This window comes from Elaeis guineensis, chromosome 4 (assembly GCF_000442705.2).
Source record: "Elaeis guineensis isolate ETL-2024a chromosome 4, EG11, whole genome shotgun sequence".
Lineage (NCBI taxonomy): Eukaryota > Viridiplantae > Streptophyta > Magnoliopsida > Arecales > Arecaceae > Elaeis > Elaeis guineensis.
The window spans coordinates 37,297,071-37,313,120 of NC_025996.2; the positions used below are offsets into that span (position 1 = coordinate 37,297,071).

At 40.5% G+C, this 16,050-nt stretch overlaps 1 protein-coding gene across 4 annotated transcripts; it reads right to left on the reverse strand.

Annotated features, from left to right (window-relative positions):
- Positions 1-921: 921 nt before the first annotated feature.
- On the reverse strand, positions 922-10,479 carry LOC105042960 (putative ribosomal large subunit pseudouridine synthase SVR1, chloroplastic). 4 transcript variants are annotated; one of them, XM_029263937.2, is made up of 10 exons: positions 9,924-10,478; positions 9,762-9,841; positions 8,748-8,870; positions 8,554-8,652; positions 8,285-8,391; positions 8,106-8,154; positions 7,348-7,498; positions 6,397-6,453; positions 3,706-3,761; positions 922-1,684 (listed from the first exon to the last, which is right to left on the reverse strand). In XM_029263937.2, the coding sequence occupies exons 2-10, from the start codon at positions 9,785-9,787 to the stop codon at positions 1,612-1,614; spliced, it is 741 nt and encodes a 246-aa protein (XP_029119770.1). In that variant the 5' UTR covers positions 9,788-9,841; positions 9,924-10,478; the 3' UTR covers positions 922-1,611. The 4 variants fall into 4 exon arrangements, with proteins under 4 accessions (XP_029119770.1, XP_073112439.1, XP_073112438.1 ...); XM_073256338.1 differs by having other exon boundaries at positions 8,770-8,870; positions 9,924-10,477; XM_073256337.1 differs by having other exon boundaries at positions 8,554-8,642; positions 9,924-10,477.
- Between the last annotated feature and the right edge of the window lie 5,571 nt (positions 10,480-16,050).

Here is a 16,050-nt window from a genome sequence, read left to right on the forward strand (position 1 = left end):
AGATGTGAAGTAAAGCTTCCTTATGCTCCTCCATCCATAAGGGTACCGCATCTGTCTACCTCCATAGGTATATGCATTATGCATGCATGTGTGTGTGTGCGCGCGCGCGCGGCATATTCGTATGCTTGTATATGTAGATGTAGGCATGCATGCATGAAAGCATGTATGCATGGCGATGAACTCCCCTTGTTATATCACTTTTTGTATTTGCTTCTCCTCGATCTTGATCTCTTTCCCCTCTTTTGTGAGTTACACCGATGCATGTTGCAAGGAGAATTTAATCTTGAATTAGCACTCTCTATTTCTTTTCTTTTTTTTTTTTTTTTTTTTGAACCAACTATATTAAAGAGCCCTAAGATAAATACAACCATCAGCATCTGATGAAATCAGATCGTAAAATAGACAAGGAACCAAATTTAGACAAATCCAAGCAACAGTACCAATATACCGAGCCATATAAAATATCATTCAGCCAGCGGCACTATTTTCCTCTCTAAAGGTGCATCTAGTCGGGCAGTGAGAGCAAGGGACAAGAAATTGCAACGATCAATCACATTAAGTTGAATAAGATTTTGATCCACATTGATATCACACTCGCCAGTCGAGACGCATGCTCAATATAATTTCCCTAAGCATGCTGATATAACCAGGGTACTTGGATCTCCTGGTTGGAGCATCTCCTGCTGGAAGAGGTCCTGGATGCCTCGATTGTGCCATTCCCACCATGGTTATAAAGGGAAAACGAATTTGGGGATCAGCCGAGCTTAAAAAAAAAAACAAAAAAGACAAAAAGAAATATCGTCGGCCTGCTGTGGTAAGCCGGTCCACGGGCATTAGCAATTAGAAGGCTTTGGGTATTTCTTCAGGTTTCAAGGAAGCCACAGTCCTCCAATGGTCAGATATTAATCTAATAAATAAAAGTGAACAAATAAACATATTAATATATAGAAAGACATGAATTCATAATCTGCCCACACATTCACACAAGGCCCTTGAACATAGTACACACTCCTTTTTCCCCCTCTCCTTGGTGCAATAACACAGCTAATTACAGTAGTTGTGTGCCACTAACTAATTAAAAACCAAATCTCTTTTACTTGGTTTCACCCGTGGAAATGAGGACATCTGCAACTGGAGCTGTGGAACACTTGTCTGCTTCCCCTTCTAACCTCATTTCTCATCTTCCTGTAGTTGACCAAAACCATGAAATCTGTACACTTTCTTCACATGAGAAAGGTGAAATTTGATGAATGAGAAGAAGTATTCAGACTTGAGCGAAACCAAAGTACACCTCCTTAATATTGCAACCATATCCTTGAACAGTTATGACTCTACTTTGCATGGCAGTGCAGATGACACCCTGCACTGAGGAAGCTTCATGATCGGTGGTCCATTGGTTACTCAATAATCCTCATCTTCCTAAGCTTCAAAGAAGCGTATATTTTGGAAGCAAGATGAAATGATTCCACATTTCATAGGGCTTACAGCAGATTTATCTCATGATGCCTGGAATTTTGATGAACAACAACTAATGGATATGAAATGCTGGGTCGTTCTTGTTCCGATGAAATGTTCCAGCTTGGTATGGAATCTGACTCAATGACATATTGCTCAAGTACTCTTTTGAGCATTCCCTTCCAACAACTTGATGTCAGGTTGTTCAAGTTCAACATACTTGCCAAGCCTGAGACATAAAAATAACTTACGATCTTAACAACATAAAGCTTATATCCATTATCTAAAACTGCAACTTGATATGCATGAAATAAGATACACCAAAAATGATTTAACATGCAACTGTTCATTATTATCCTGGACTGTATACATGCCTGCACACAATTATGCCACAATGCATGAGCAAGAAACTTGAGATGAAATCCATTTAGGAAAAAATTCAGGTACTTGTGAGGACACATCACGCTCTAACATAAAAGAATATTAGGAAGTGATCCCCTAGGCCTATATTTGAAGGACAGGGAAAGCACGGAAGCCAATGTGAAAGCAAAAGCTGATACTGGAACAGATAAGAAAGCACGTGTTCAGCTTTTAGATGTAACAAGATTTCAGCCCCCAAAGATAATAGTTCATTGGTGCAAAACAATATTCATGATGACCAAAGAGAAATGAGCATTTTTGTATTCATTCTTTCATTAATTATATTTTCCAACACAAGTATAGGACAAACTTTGAAAAAGGTGAGCTAAAAACACGACAATTCACCAACCACACTCATGGTACAGAAGTTAGATAGTTTTTCCAGTTTTCTTATTGCTAATTTGTTAAATTTGGTTATTTTGGCCTATATATAATGTGCCCCAAACATTCCTCTTCCAAATTTTGGAGTTTGAAATGAGGGAGATCTTCAAGGATAACTCCGAGTTGCATGAATTTAAGCATAGCATCTATGTAAGTTTCTTCTGTAGTCAACTGGTCTTCCAGGTCTCATTCCTACTACCTATGTTACCGAAGTTCCCTTAGGCACCTGACACTAGCATACGAAAGTGGCATCAGATTGGAAAGCAAGCAACAAAATTTAAAAAAAAAAAAATGTCCAACATCAATAAATTGCATTGGATTTGGATAATTTTTTATTCATCTGATGCACCATTTTCCACATAGTGAAGATTGTAAAACCAAGTAATTTTTAGACTTACCGTATGTCTTAGTATCTCCATTTTCCCATTCTCTAAAAAAAGTAATAATAATAAGCACCAACAGTTTAAAGGACTCAATTTGCTTTCCTGATTATTTTGTAAGTCAGTCTAGGTGGTGCATTTCTATGCCAACCTCAAAGATTCAAGTATAAGATACCTGCAATGACATGGTTGAGCTCAAGGATAAATCTGATAGAACTACAGAAAAAAATGCTTCTTTTGAATTTATTTTCTGGGTCATGCAGGTCAAAGAGATCACTTAATTACATTGGAATTTTCTGGGTCATGTACGTCAAAGAGATCAATTAACTAACATTTTATTGATGTTAGGGCTCACTTGAAAAGTTAAAGGGATTAATTTAGATGAACGCAGGCCAAAAAAAAGGGTGGCATTGTATGCATTCTTCGGTTTTCCTATGGACCTGTGGGTCAATAATATAATTGTCAGTCACATACTTCAAAAGAGTGCAGAGCAGCAAACAAAGAGGGATGAAGTTTTCATCCAAATATTATTTCATTTATCATTCTCTTAATATAGCAGAAGACCATAGAAAATGGGCCTTGGGGCAATGGTATGATTGATCCATTATGACCCTGGTGTCCCGGGTTTGAAACATGGAAACAAGCTCTCTATAAGCAGGAGTAAGGCTGGATACATCTAGCCCTTCCTAGATCCCAAATTGGTGGGAGTCTTGTGCATTGGGATGCCCTTTTTAATATAGTATAAGAATCTAAGATTAGTAAAGCAAAGTACCATACACATTCAGTTGAATGCTGATTAAAAGTAAACTAGTATGAAATAGACATGGTATAATTTCTTAGTCATATAGCATCCATAAATAAGCCAGGTTTTTCATTTGGAGTCATATAAGAAAATAAAAATAGCAATGGCCGATAATGATGGCTACAATAATACAGGAGAATATAGAAGGCAAACAAAAAGTTGTTAGGGATCTGTATGAGAAAAGAAACCATAAATATATATGATATATGATATATACACATTACACACACACACATCTATATAAAAGATAGCAGCAAGTCAGATTACCCAAGATCTGATGGTAGCTTGAATCCGCCTACACGTACACGCTTCAGTGAATGAAGCTACAAAAGAAATATACAAGATTAGCCAACATCACTAAGTTCAATAAGCAAAGCAGGCAGCAAATATAACGATGGAATATGCAATGAAAAATAATATTGTTTGAAGCAACAACAACCAAATTCTTCATTCGAAGTAAACCAAATTATTATTACATGAAAGTTTTAGAACCTCTATCACTGAAATTGTACTTTACAATAACCACACATATTGAACTTGTAGTTAACATCAAAATACAATCAATTTCTGCAAATATAGTCAAACAATATTTAAATAGATCATATATGGAATGTCAGTTAAAGAAAGGAGCAGTTCTCTATGCACAAATTCTAAAGGTGCAGAACTTTCTAACAGAGATGGAATTAGCATTTTGGACTTCTAGGAAATCTAGGGGAGCTAGAGGCATCTTTTGGTAAGCATACAAGCTCTTGCTCAGATGTCTCATGAGAGAGAGAGAAGGGTTTGTATTCTTTGTATGTCATCTGAAGCTTAAAGTATGCAAGTGTTCAGAGAAGATGAATGTTAAGGCAAAATTGTAGAGGATGGATGACTTTAGAGAAGGAAGTGTAACCAGTAAAGATGGTTATTTTGGGTGGTGACTAATTGAAGATCAAGTTGGTACATATCCTCTAAACCAAGGATTTAAAAATCAAGGAGCATATCTGTATTCTCTGGCAGGAGAGTACACTCTACACAGGATGTATGGGGTCAATATAGGCCAGTATGGGGCTAATACAAAACAACCTCGCTGATCCCCATCACCCCTACCCCACATTACCATGCATGTCTTCACATAATCAAAGTGCTCCATCTAACCCCAAGTTTTTGAAGATTTAACATGGCACAGACAACCATGACAGACTTATGCTAGACCAAAAAAAACCCGCAGGAAACGTATAGTATGTCAACATTTAAAAATTACAGAATGCTTTGGTAGAAATAACAGTCTCCAACATTGAGAATCTAAAAGTGCCTTAGCTTTATTTTCATATTTGCTCTCTGAATTGTCCAACTCTCGGATCCTTTGTAGAAAAGCTATGTTAGGGCCCAGAACAGATTGTTCAATGGTTCGCACATAAAATTTTATTCTTTTTGCTGCTGTTTTTGAGTGCTTAACTTTTTTCCATCATGTGCTGCCATGTTTTACATCAGCTACTTCTGTGTTTTTTTTTTTTTTTCTATTTAAAGTTCAAAATGAAAATGTAGGTGTGGATACTACATTTTGATTCTTCCGTGTTTCAGCATAAAAGTGCACCATGTATAGAAAAGACAAGCTTATTGCTAGATGAGAGGTTGCTCATCTCTCAACATATGTAAAAAAAGAAAATGACAATATGTTAAGCTGATCTAGAGCTTCTTTATAACCAGGAAAATGGTTGTCGTGACAGAATTGTTATGCATGCTGATGGAACACAGCAATATATGATGGAATATTTCCACAACCCCTGGTTGAAGCTAACCTGTGTCAACGAACCATCGGCATTCATGTTCAAAAAACAAAATCTGACACCAAAATCTGATCCATGATTGGCTTGCAAGGCCGCACTGTTGTGGAAGACCTTAATTTTACACGATGAATGTGAAACCAACTTCAATTCAAAGCAAAACAAAGGGAAGAACAGTTGAGAAGACAGATGGAGACATTCCGCTGGTGTACCTAAAAAAGTTACTTGGGTATCTGTCAAGGATTTAGGTGGCATTATACAACAATAATTCCAATTTTTTGAAGTGCTACCAACAATGTATGCAAAGAATTTCCGAAACAACTCTACTCAATCTTTCAGGCATCCGATCTAATTCCTAAACTAGACCTACCTTTTACTCTTTGACTGGAGGTCAAATTTGAATAGCCACTTCACAACCCGCATTAGATTTATGATAACTTCTAGACCCCCTTTTTCTTTCTTTCTTTCTTTCTTTCTTTTTTTCTTTTTCTTGGAGCAGGTGGGTGGGGTCAAGGGAGTCGCAGCTGTTGTTGGCCTCATTATGGTAAAGAAATAGGCAAAGTTGGAGACATTTCTCACAAGAAGAATACCTAATTGAATAAGCTTTTCAATACATCTCATATTACATGAATCATAATCCATACTAGGGGAAACAAGAAAATAATTAAAAATTGGTCATCAATGTAACTATTGTATGGAAAAAGTTAAGATGCATCTGTAACTTTGAATAGCATTTCCATGATGTGTTTGGCATGTTGGAGAGGAAGCTTTGCAGTAACTTCAAATGACAACAAAAAAAATATGGAGCATCACGACTTCAACTTGAGATAAGCAGAAGGTATCTTACCTATTGTCAAGGCTTTCACATATGTCAAAGCAAATCGCAATTTACAAAGTTGAATTCTGAAAGTCACTTTAATGGATCTAATTTCATATCAAAGTACAATAGCAAATAGGATTTGATCTCCTTTATTAAGTACAGTTGCAAATAACAAAATGATACTACAGAATAAGAGAAGTGAACAACTCCTTTGACACCATAGTTCATTGATTGATAATATTATAATTTCTATAATAGTAGAATGCTAAACAGGAAGACTGTATATTCAAACTGGATGACATTGGTGCTGAAATACTAAATTAGTTCTGAAATACGAGTTCTATGAAGGCATCAGTTAAAACAAAGACAAACCTGTAGTCCTGCATTCTTTATAAGTTCGCGTACTTCATGATTTCTTCCTTCATGAACCTGTCAAAAGCTAATAATATTAGTTCTACCTTGATGGAAAAGGAAAGTCCTTCAATTCTGTGCATTTGAAAATAATTTGTGCAAAATAACAGATATGTGCAGCTAGCAAAGCATCATATGAAATCAAAGATGTAAAGTAGGAAGCCAATAGAATGTCTTTATTTCAGCTATCTAAGACAAAAACCATGGAATGTACAGGAGGGCACCTTCAGGAGTCATCGAACAGAAGAAATATGACTTGTAGTGAGTTTATGACTAGTTATATAAATTTCATTAAATTCTTTTGTCACTTGTAAAACTGCTCTTCTGAGATCAATTTTCATAAAGTTAATGGCAACCAAAAAGATTTAAAAGTAACTACCTAAGGTCTTGTATATCCTTGGCGGGATTTACCTGTATGATCAGAATACTTAACTTTGAATTGCAACATTCTTATAAAAGGTGTTGGCAGTAAAGTTTCAGTTCTTTCTGACACATCGAGTTTCAAGATTACTGCACACACTTAACAAGAGTTGCATTGTCCCATCCCACCAAGTGTCTTTCGTTATCTTTGCTAGACACTTTGACCTAGCTCAGCTAACAAAGAGACAAATAGGACACTAAAATCTTATTAAATTTGCTATAGGTAATTGATGACCTTGCCTATTTGCACTTGAGTAGTAACATGCACGTGTTATCATCAAAGTTGTATGTAGCAATACAGCATTCAGGTCACAGAGTGCAACATCATGTAGCTAGGGCTCCATGCCACTTCCAATCCTTTTATAGCTTAAATCTAAGGAGTGCATATATGAGAATGTATAGATGCTCCAACAATTTTCAAGTAGAAATCTTCAATAAACTGGTCCACAAAATGAATAGAAATGCATTTCTCCTCATAAGATGTGAAAATACCACAACTCGGATTCTAGGCCTTGATGCATCAGGTTGTACCGGCAATAACTCTACAAAATCAGGTATGCAGTGGACTCCTTCAATTTGGGTGCCATCACTAATGGCTAAGAGATGCCGTTTATGAACACTCCCCTCTATAGTTGCTATATATCTGCAATAAAAAAAAAAAACTCTGGTATTTCATAAAGTTTAGAAGGAATAAAGGTCTGCAGAATCTATAAACATATCTATAGGCATCGCATGCCTCAAGGTCCGTTAAGAAAAAGCATAATGGACAGCAATAAATGTTACAATGTCCTATAATGTTTACAGGGGATGCTGTGATTATCTGTAAGATAACGGTGGCATTTCACAAATCTGGCACACCACAATATTCATCTAACATATATTATGTTAAACATGCAGCATTGCACATGGCATGCAGCTATCAAAATGGCTATTGAGAAAAGTATTTGGGCTTTGACCCACAGACACACCCACATGCCAACCAACCCATAGTGACCCACCCACTTGCACTCACTCAATGACAACCATAGGTAGCACTGGACAGGACATTGATGGTGAACTCTGCCAATGATTATTGAGATAAGCATTTGGAATCAGCCCACACCCACAGCCCCTACCTGTCTGCATGCATGAACACATGCACACGCCTGTGGCACATGCATGTGTATATATAAAAATAGTTGGATATACAAAGATAGCTATACAACTGAGATACGATGAAGTAGAGAAGCCATGGAAAGATAACAACTTACTCTTTTGCCAATTCAGATGAGGGATGAGAAAGCCTTTGAGCAAAATCACCTGATAGGATTAGAAGATGCAGATCAGCAATTTTTTTTATTAAAAAAAAAAAAAGGAAGCTCCTTATATACACAAAAAAAGAAAAAGCAATTTAAAAGGATGATGTCAATGGTGAGACTAAAACACATACCATCATTCGTAAGAAGAATCAAGCCAGTTGTTGCAACATCAAGGCGGCCCACAGTAAATAATCGTGGCTTTGGTATTCCTGGATTTGTTTTGTTCTGAAAGCATAGCCTAAGATGTCAACAATGAGTAGGTGCAGTAAATGTGTCCAAGACAAAAATAAAGAGGACAGGTAGAATCATTATGGAAACTTCATGAATGTACCAAGAACATGAATATGTAGATAAATGGACTTAATTTAACTGTAAGAATAACGCCATAGTCCACACATACCCAACTCTTGAAATAGTCATCGAATAAGGAGATAACCGATTTTGGTTCCTCGCCATTTGAGCAAATATACCTGTATCCGCACATTTATACTTCAAACAGCTCCATTGCAGAAAACATGTGAAGGTAAATACAAATATTACTAAAAAGAAATGGATATACAAGATATAGATCAAAGAAACAACCATCAAGGATACAACAGAAAGAATGAACACCAACCCTTTTGGCTTGTTAAGCGCAAAATATAATTTTGGAGGCAGCTTCTTAGAAAGACGGTTACCATTAACATAGATTGAATCCTTGAGAACATCAACCCGAGTCTACACATTACCAAAAAGAAAATGTTATTTCACTTGCTAGAACTTGGTCCTGCCAAAAAAAATCTTTAAATACAGTGTAACGCTAGCTCTGTAGCACTAAACTGTAAAGCATAAGAAAGAATTTTATACAAACACTCTTAGTATCAAGTCCAAAAATGACATATTATTCAGATGGAACATTCCAAAAACTATAAACAAACTGCAGATTTTAGATTCAGATGCCACCATTCCATAATTAAAGAAAGGAAAAATCACAAGTCAAGATGAACATCATAAAGAATTCAGTAAGAACCTTTATATTTAATGCTCAACCATCAAATAACGAAAGACATCAATCTAGCAAAAATGAACAACCAAAAGGCATGACAGCCCATGCTGTTATACACCTGAATGTCTGAATCAGGAGACCGATTCACTAATCAAATATAAAACAGAAACAACCTAGCATGCATACACTCCAGTGGTCCAATCATTGGATTCTAGAATGTAAAATCTTGTAGCCCTTACATTGGTAAATGCTTGACAAAAAAGTGCAAAAAATGATTCACTCTTCAACTAGCTAGAGCAAAGTGAAGCGCCTCATTCAAATATGATAAGTTAATAAGATCAGGCAACCGTAAAATTTAACACAAGAGTCATCTTAATCTTCTAAAGCTGAGGCCTTCAAAGAGGAACCAAATCCATGTCAAAAGCTAAAGTTTGACCTTTTCTTCACTATAGTACAATGGTTTAACCAATCATTCTGCAACTCTGAACACAGATAGCGCAAAATAACAATTAGAAAGTATATTTTGTATTACCAGACTTAAAACATGAAAATAGATATTAAACAAGCATTGTAGACTTGGTTAACAAAGAGAGTCAAGATTGACCAAACATGCCAGCCGGTACCTGGGGGGAAGTGCACACAGACCCATTAACAGTCACTTTCCCTTCAAAGATAAGCTCCTCACAACTCCGCCTGGAAGCCACTATAAAGAGATAAACAGAAGACAAAATAAGCAAAAAGATTGGATCTTTTCATAAATTAGAGTAGCGGACTAGGGATTTTACCTCCAGCAGCGGCAAGAACTTTACTAAGCCGCTGTGGCTCCCTAATTTTCTCATTGTAGAACCTCCTGGCAGCCTTGGAATACTTTGGTGCCGAGCCACTTGAAGAAGAAGCTGATGGTGTCGAAGGCTTATTATCGTTTTTCTTCTTTTTGTCCTTCTTGGTGGTCTTGGCTTCGGCCATGGCGTGAAGGAAGCGGGCGGGAGGGGAGGACTGGAGGGTGAGGTTGCCATTCTCGTCGCGGACGATCCATGGGATGAGGAGGGGAAGGGGCGGGCCAGGGATCCTGCGAGAAGCGGTCGGGAACCAGGGTGGTTTTGGGGGCCGCGGCCGCCGACTCTTCCTTGCGGGGGGCGGCGCCGAAAGAGATGTTGAACTCGATCGGAGAGGAGGAGGAGGCCCGGATCAAAGGGACCCGGCGGAGGGTCCGAAGGCGAAGGGTAGGTTTAGAGAAGAGGGAAGGGAGCGGGTAGAAGGAGGAGAACGCCGCCGCGGTCGCCATGGGAGCGGTCCAAGCGGGGACGGGGGGGCTTTGGTGGCCTCGGGGGAACTCGGGAAGCGAACAAGTGAGGATAAAACGAGGGTGCGATATGATCACGATACTCTCACCCTCGCAAACAGGCGAAAAATGCTGGAAAATATCGAGGTTACAGCCTGAAATCTGCTACTTGTTGCGCCTCTGAATTTTTTTTAAAAAAAATTGAATAATGCTTAAAAAAATAATAAAATTTTAATTTTTTATTTTTAATAGATAGATTTAATTATTTTAAAAAAAATTAACAATCCTTCCGCATAAATAAAATAAGCCCTTTGGAGGATTTGAATGTTATGCAATTCAATACTTGATGCGACATATTTTTTTTTTACTTATGGTCTATTTTTGTATTCTTAAAAATTATTTGGTTGACCACTTTCGTAGGAACAGACACTTCAAAAATTTATAATGAATGATTTTTATACAAATGATTGGATAATTTTTTTCACACAATCTATTTATTGAAAATTAAAAAGTAAAAAATTAAAAATTAAATTTTATAAAAAATAGACTTTGTTATTGTTGGATGGATTTTGGTCAGGACACCACCTCCCAGATCTTTTCAGTACCACGCGATGCAGCAGGAAGAAAGAAGAAAAAAATAAAAGAAAAACAATCAAAATACGTGGATCAGCCACAAAAAGGCTCGCCTCCACGGGACATGCAAACTTCACTATGAAAAAAAATTTTACAAGAGAGACCTCACCTCAACTCTTGTACACCCAATTCTCTCTCACCTGAAGTTCCCCTCACAAAAGCTCTCTCTCTCTTGGAGACCCCCCGAACCCCTGAAGAGCCTGGCGACCGCTGTCCAGGAGCCTCCTGCTCCTTCTCTCTCAGCACTCTCGCCTCTCTCTCTCTTCTCAGGTTCGTACGGGCTTCGTACGGACAAATCCGAACCACACGCTTCCTCTGTTCGTCACAAGGCCCTTTTAAAGGGTTAAACATAGTTTAAACTTGATTAGAGAGGGATTAGGAGTCCTAAACAAAGCCAAAAAATCTCCTGGACCGTCGGATCAAGACCGCAATTTTCTGGGCCGTCCGATCACGACCGGTCCAAGGAATAGTGCCGTGGATCGCGTGAAATGCGTGAGAAACGCCCACGCGGTCCACAGGCCCACCATGGACTGCCGATCCACGGTGGACCGGTGCAAAAGGCCAGCAGGGGCCAGCCTGCTCCCGCGCGCGGGCCTGCGCGCGCCTGGGTCGGTGCCGCCCGCCTGGGCCGTGCGCCAGGCTGGGCCACGCGCCCGCCTGGGTCGCGCGTCCCGCGCGCCGCGCCACCGCCGCCGGTCGCCGGCGGTCCTCCGCCGCCTCGAATGTCGTGCCGACTTCAAAAGCTCGTATCTCCTCCATCCGAGCTCCGTTTCGGGTGATCTTGATCTCGTTGGACTCCATTTTTCGCCGCAACCTCGCTGTGGGCTCAATGTGGGCTGAATCTCGAGGCATCAAATCCTAACAATCTCCATCTCGACTCGATATTCGGCCTCCTCCAAACTCCGAGAGCTTCTGGATCTCCTCGCCCCCATGCCCTGGGGCAATCGCCTGCTGATCATGGATGGGCAAACATGGGAGTCGAGCCAGACTGCTCGATCCCATCTCCGTCGTATGCTGTGCTCCTCCTGACCTGAGACCTGCTCGGGGCATCGTCCTGCAGCAATAGAATCTCACCTTGCGACGTCGCCTCTCGTCCTCCCGAGTCTCCTGTCTCGTGCCCGATCCGCCTCCTGGAGCTCCACCTCGCTCTGGGCTCCACCTGGCTCCCGAAGCTCACCTCGCACTGGGCCCCCGCCAGGTAATAATATCCTCTGCTCCCCTTCTTCCTCCAGCATAATCCTATCGCCGCGTAGCATCCTCAGGATTCCTCCACCAGCTACCGTCCTGTAGCCTCTTGAATCCAGTCTGCTAAGTGAGATAAGATTCCGTCTGAAATGGGTATGTATCGGACCTCCCCCAATCTTCTCACTGCACCGTTATGTGTCCTCCAGCTGACCGTCCCAATACCTCGATCGCATAGCTCGATCCATCCAGCAAATATACAGTGCCCTCACTGTTCTCCAGGGAGTCAAATGCTCCTCTCTGCAACATACATGATAGGGGCATGCAGAATCTAATATCCACTGCTGGGAAGAAGTAGATACCTCGTCAGATATCTCCAGGATATCTCCATCTAAATCACTGCCGGCGTCGCTACAGCAGCCACCGTCCGATTTTTAAGTTGAGGGCAATCTCTGGCTAGATGCCCCAACTCCTCACACCGGTAACACGTGGTTTTGCTCAAGTCCCTCCTGGACTTAAACCGCCCTCATTGCGATCTCCTGTCACTCCGTCTACCGCCTCCTGCTCCTCCAGAAGCCACCAAAGCTGAACTACCGTACCTGAGCTCGAAGCTGGGTTCTCCCTCCTGAGAACCTCGTTCTGGAGTATCGCCGCGGTGACCTCGTCCATCTTGATAGTGCTCTTCCCCACTAGAAGAGCAGTCACCAAGGACTCGTACGAAGGGGGAAGCGACGCCAGCAAAACCAGCGCCCTGGTCTTCTCCTCAATATTCTCGCCAATGCTGAGAAGGTCGGTGAAGATCTTCTGGAAGTGGCTGAGATACTCCTGCACGCTCTGTCCCTCAGTCATCCGCAGTTGGTAAAACTGCCTCCAGAGGAAAAGTGTGTTGGTGAGAGACTTGCCATGTACAACTCCTCGAGCTTCGACCACAGCACCGTCGGGAAGTCTCGCTCAGCACATGGATCACTACCTCATCCGCAGGTACATGCGGATGGTACTCACCGCCTGTATTTGTAGCCGTTTCCAATCCTGCACCTCCATGGTGGTCGGCTTCTCATCGCATAAGAGAGCATCGATCAACCCCTGTTGGATGAGCACGTCCTTCACCCTTGCCTACCACAAGGAGAAATTGCTCTTACCATCGAACTTGTTGATCTCCATCTTGATTGTTCCTGTCTTCTCCATCTTCATCTTGCTCACCACCGCTGCAATCTGCATCCTTGTACAACCTGGCTCTGATACCACTTGTTGGGTGGATGTCTGGTCAGGATACCACCTCCCAAGATCTTTTCAGTACCACGTGATGCAGTAGGAAGAAAGAAGAAACAAAACAAAGAAAAACAATCAAAATACGTGGATCAGCCACAAAAGGGCTCGCCTCCACGGGGCATGCAAACTTCACTATGAAAAAAAATTTTACAAGAGGAGACCTCACCCTCAACCCTTGTACACCCAATTCTCTCTCACCTGAAGTTTCCCTCACAAAATCTCTCTCTCTCTCTCTTGGAGACCCCCTGAACCCCTGAAGAGCCTGGCGACCGCTGTCCAGGAGCCTCCTGCTCCTCTCTCAGCACTCTCGCCTCTCTCTCTCTCTTCTCGGGTTCGTACGGGCTTGTACGGCACAAATCGAACCACACGCTTCCTCTGTTCGTCACAAGGGCCCTTTTAAAGGGTTAAACAGAGTTTAAACTTGATTAGAGAGGGATTAGGAGTCCTAAAAAAACCAAAAAACCCCTGACTATCGGATCAAGACCGCAATCTCTCTGGGCCGTCCGATCGCGATCGATCACAGAATAGTACCGTGGACGCGTGAAACACGTGGAAAACGCCCACGCGGTCCACAGGCCCAGCCGTGGACCGCCCGGTCCACGGTGGACCGGTGCAAAAGGCCAGCAGGGCCGGCCTGCTCCTGCCGCGGGCCTGCGCGCGCCTGGGCGCGCCGGTGGCCGCGCCGCATGGGCCGCGCCGCCTGGCCGCCTGGGTCGCGCATCTGCACGCCACGCCTGCGGCCGCACCGCTGTCGCCCGCCGCCAGTCGCCGGCGGTCCTCCGCCGCCTCGAATGTCGTGCCGACTTCAAAAGCTCGTATCTCCTCCATCCGAGCTCCGTTTCGGGTGATCTTGGTCTCATTGGACTCCGTTTTTCGCCGCGAACCTCGCTGTAGGCTCAATATGGGCTAAATCTCGAGGCATCAAATTCTAACAGTCATTTTTATCAAATTTTTTTTACAAAAATTATAATTTATGAATATCTATTCCGTTAAAATTTACTAACAACCAGAGAACTTTTTGCACCAAAAAAAATAATAATAATAAAATCATAAACCTGTTCAAAATAAAAAAAATTTGATTTTGTCATATTTCAAGCTCATCATCGGTGTTGACCATACGATACAACCGCATGAACCCTAAAGTGAAGCTCTAGAGATCATGCAAGGCCTCTAAAATCACTCCATTGCTTGAACTCTAGGTTCAATCTATTCGAAACTATATGTCCTACAATTTGAAAAAAGAAAAAAGAGTCATGACTTTGTAGCTCAGTAAAAATCTCCCACATTCATACCAGTATAAATATAAACATCTTTCAACAAATATATATAAACTGATAGGAAAATAATAAGAATCCATACATCATTAATTTGATAGTTAAATAATATCATCACATACAATTCTATTAAATATATCACATATCACAAATCAACAATTCTATTGATAATAATTTAATGAGATTATTTATCATTAACTGATTAATATAGTTCTGATCCAGACTATATTATTTTTTGACACTGGATTAGTCTCACCCATACTTTAGCCTTAGCAAGTCAAATACACCATGTTTCTGCCTATGGCCAGCAACCACATCTTAGCCTATTGCTGACATGAATATCATGTTTTACATATGTCAATTAGTCTAGATACCCATCAATTAAATATGGTTCATCATCTTGATCTGATTTTGGTACTGAACTAATCACAATCATGCTTCAACCTGTGGCAAGCCAAAACATTTCAACCCATGGCTGATACGTCATGTTTCACACATGGTCGAGTAGTCCACATGCTCCCTTTTCCCATGCTTACAGTTATACCAATTATTATTTGACTTTCCAGTATTTGACTAATTACAATTGTGCTCCAACCATGGTAGGCCAAATGCAATGCTGCACCCCTGCCCAAGGGTTATCTAGCACATACATCACGTTTCTTACAATGTCCCATTCATATTATTAAAGTCATAATCTATTTTTCGGTATTAGATTGGTCACAATCATACTCGGCTCGTGGCAAGTCAAAAATAATATGAACTCCAGTCCAAAACTAACCTAGCATATACACCATATTTGTTGTATGACTGACTAACCTAGATACCGTCCACTCCTCATCAATTATATTAAATCATGATTTTTCTTATTTAACATGATACATATAATTAAATATCAATTAATCATGAACCATCAATTCATCAACATATGATACGTGAGCTGGTATATAAATAAAATACACAATCATGTAGGTAAATTATAAATAATTTTTTTTATAATCATATTGATGATTATGTTAAAGAATATTTACTCGATCACTAACAGACCCAAATACAACAAACACTGATCTACTCTTCGATCTACAAACCTGAAGACAAGGTGATCGGCTCAACACTTTCTAGTTTAGGCAACTACTCTCCTACAGAGTTAGGCTTCAACATTAGATCAACCATAATGTCAAAGATTTTGATGAAAAATCATATAAGATTATGATAAATAATTGCATAATGTTTGTCCAAGATTTTTGATCTCACAATATCAGCCTAGGATACCTC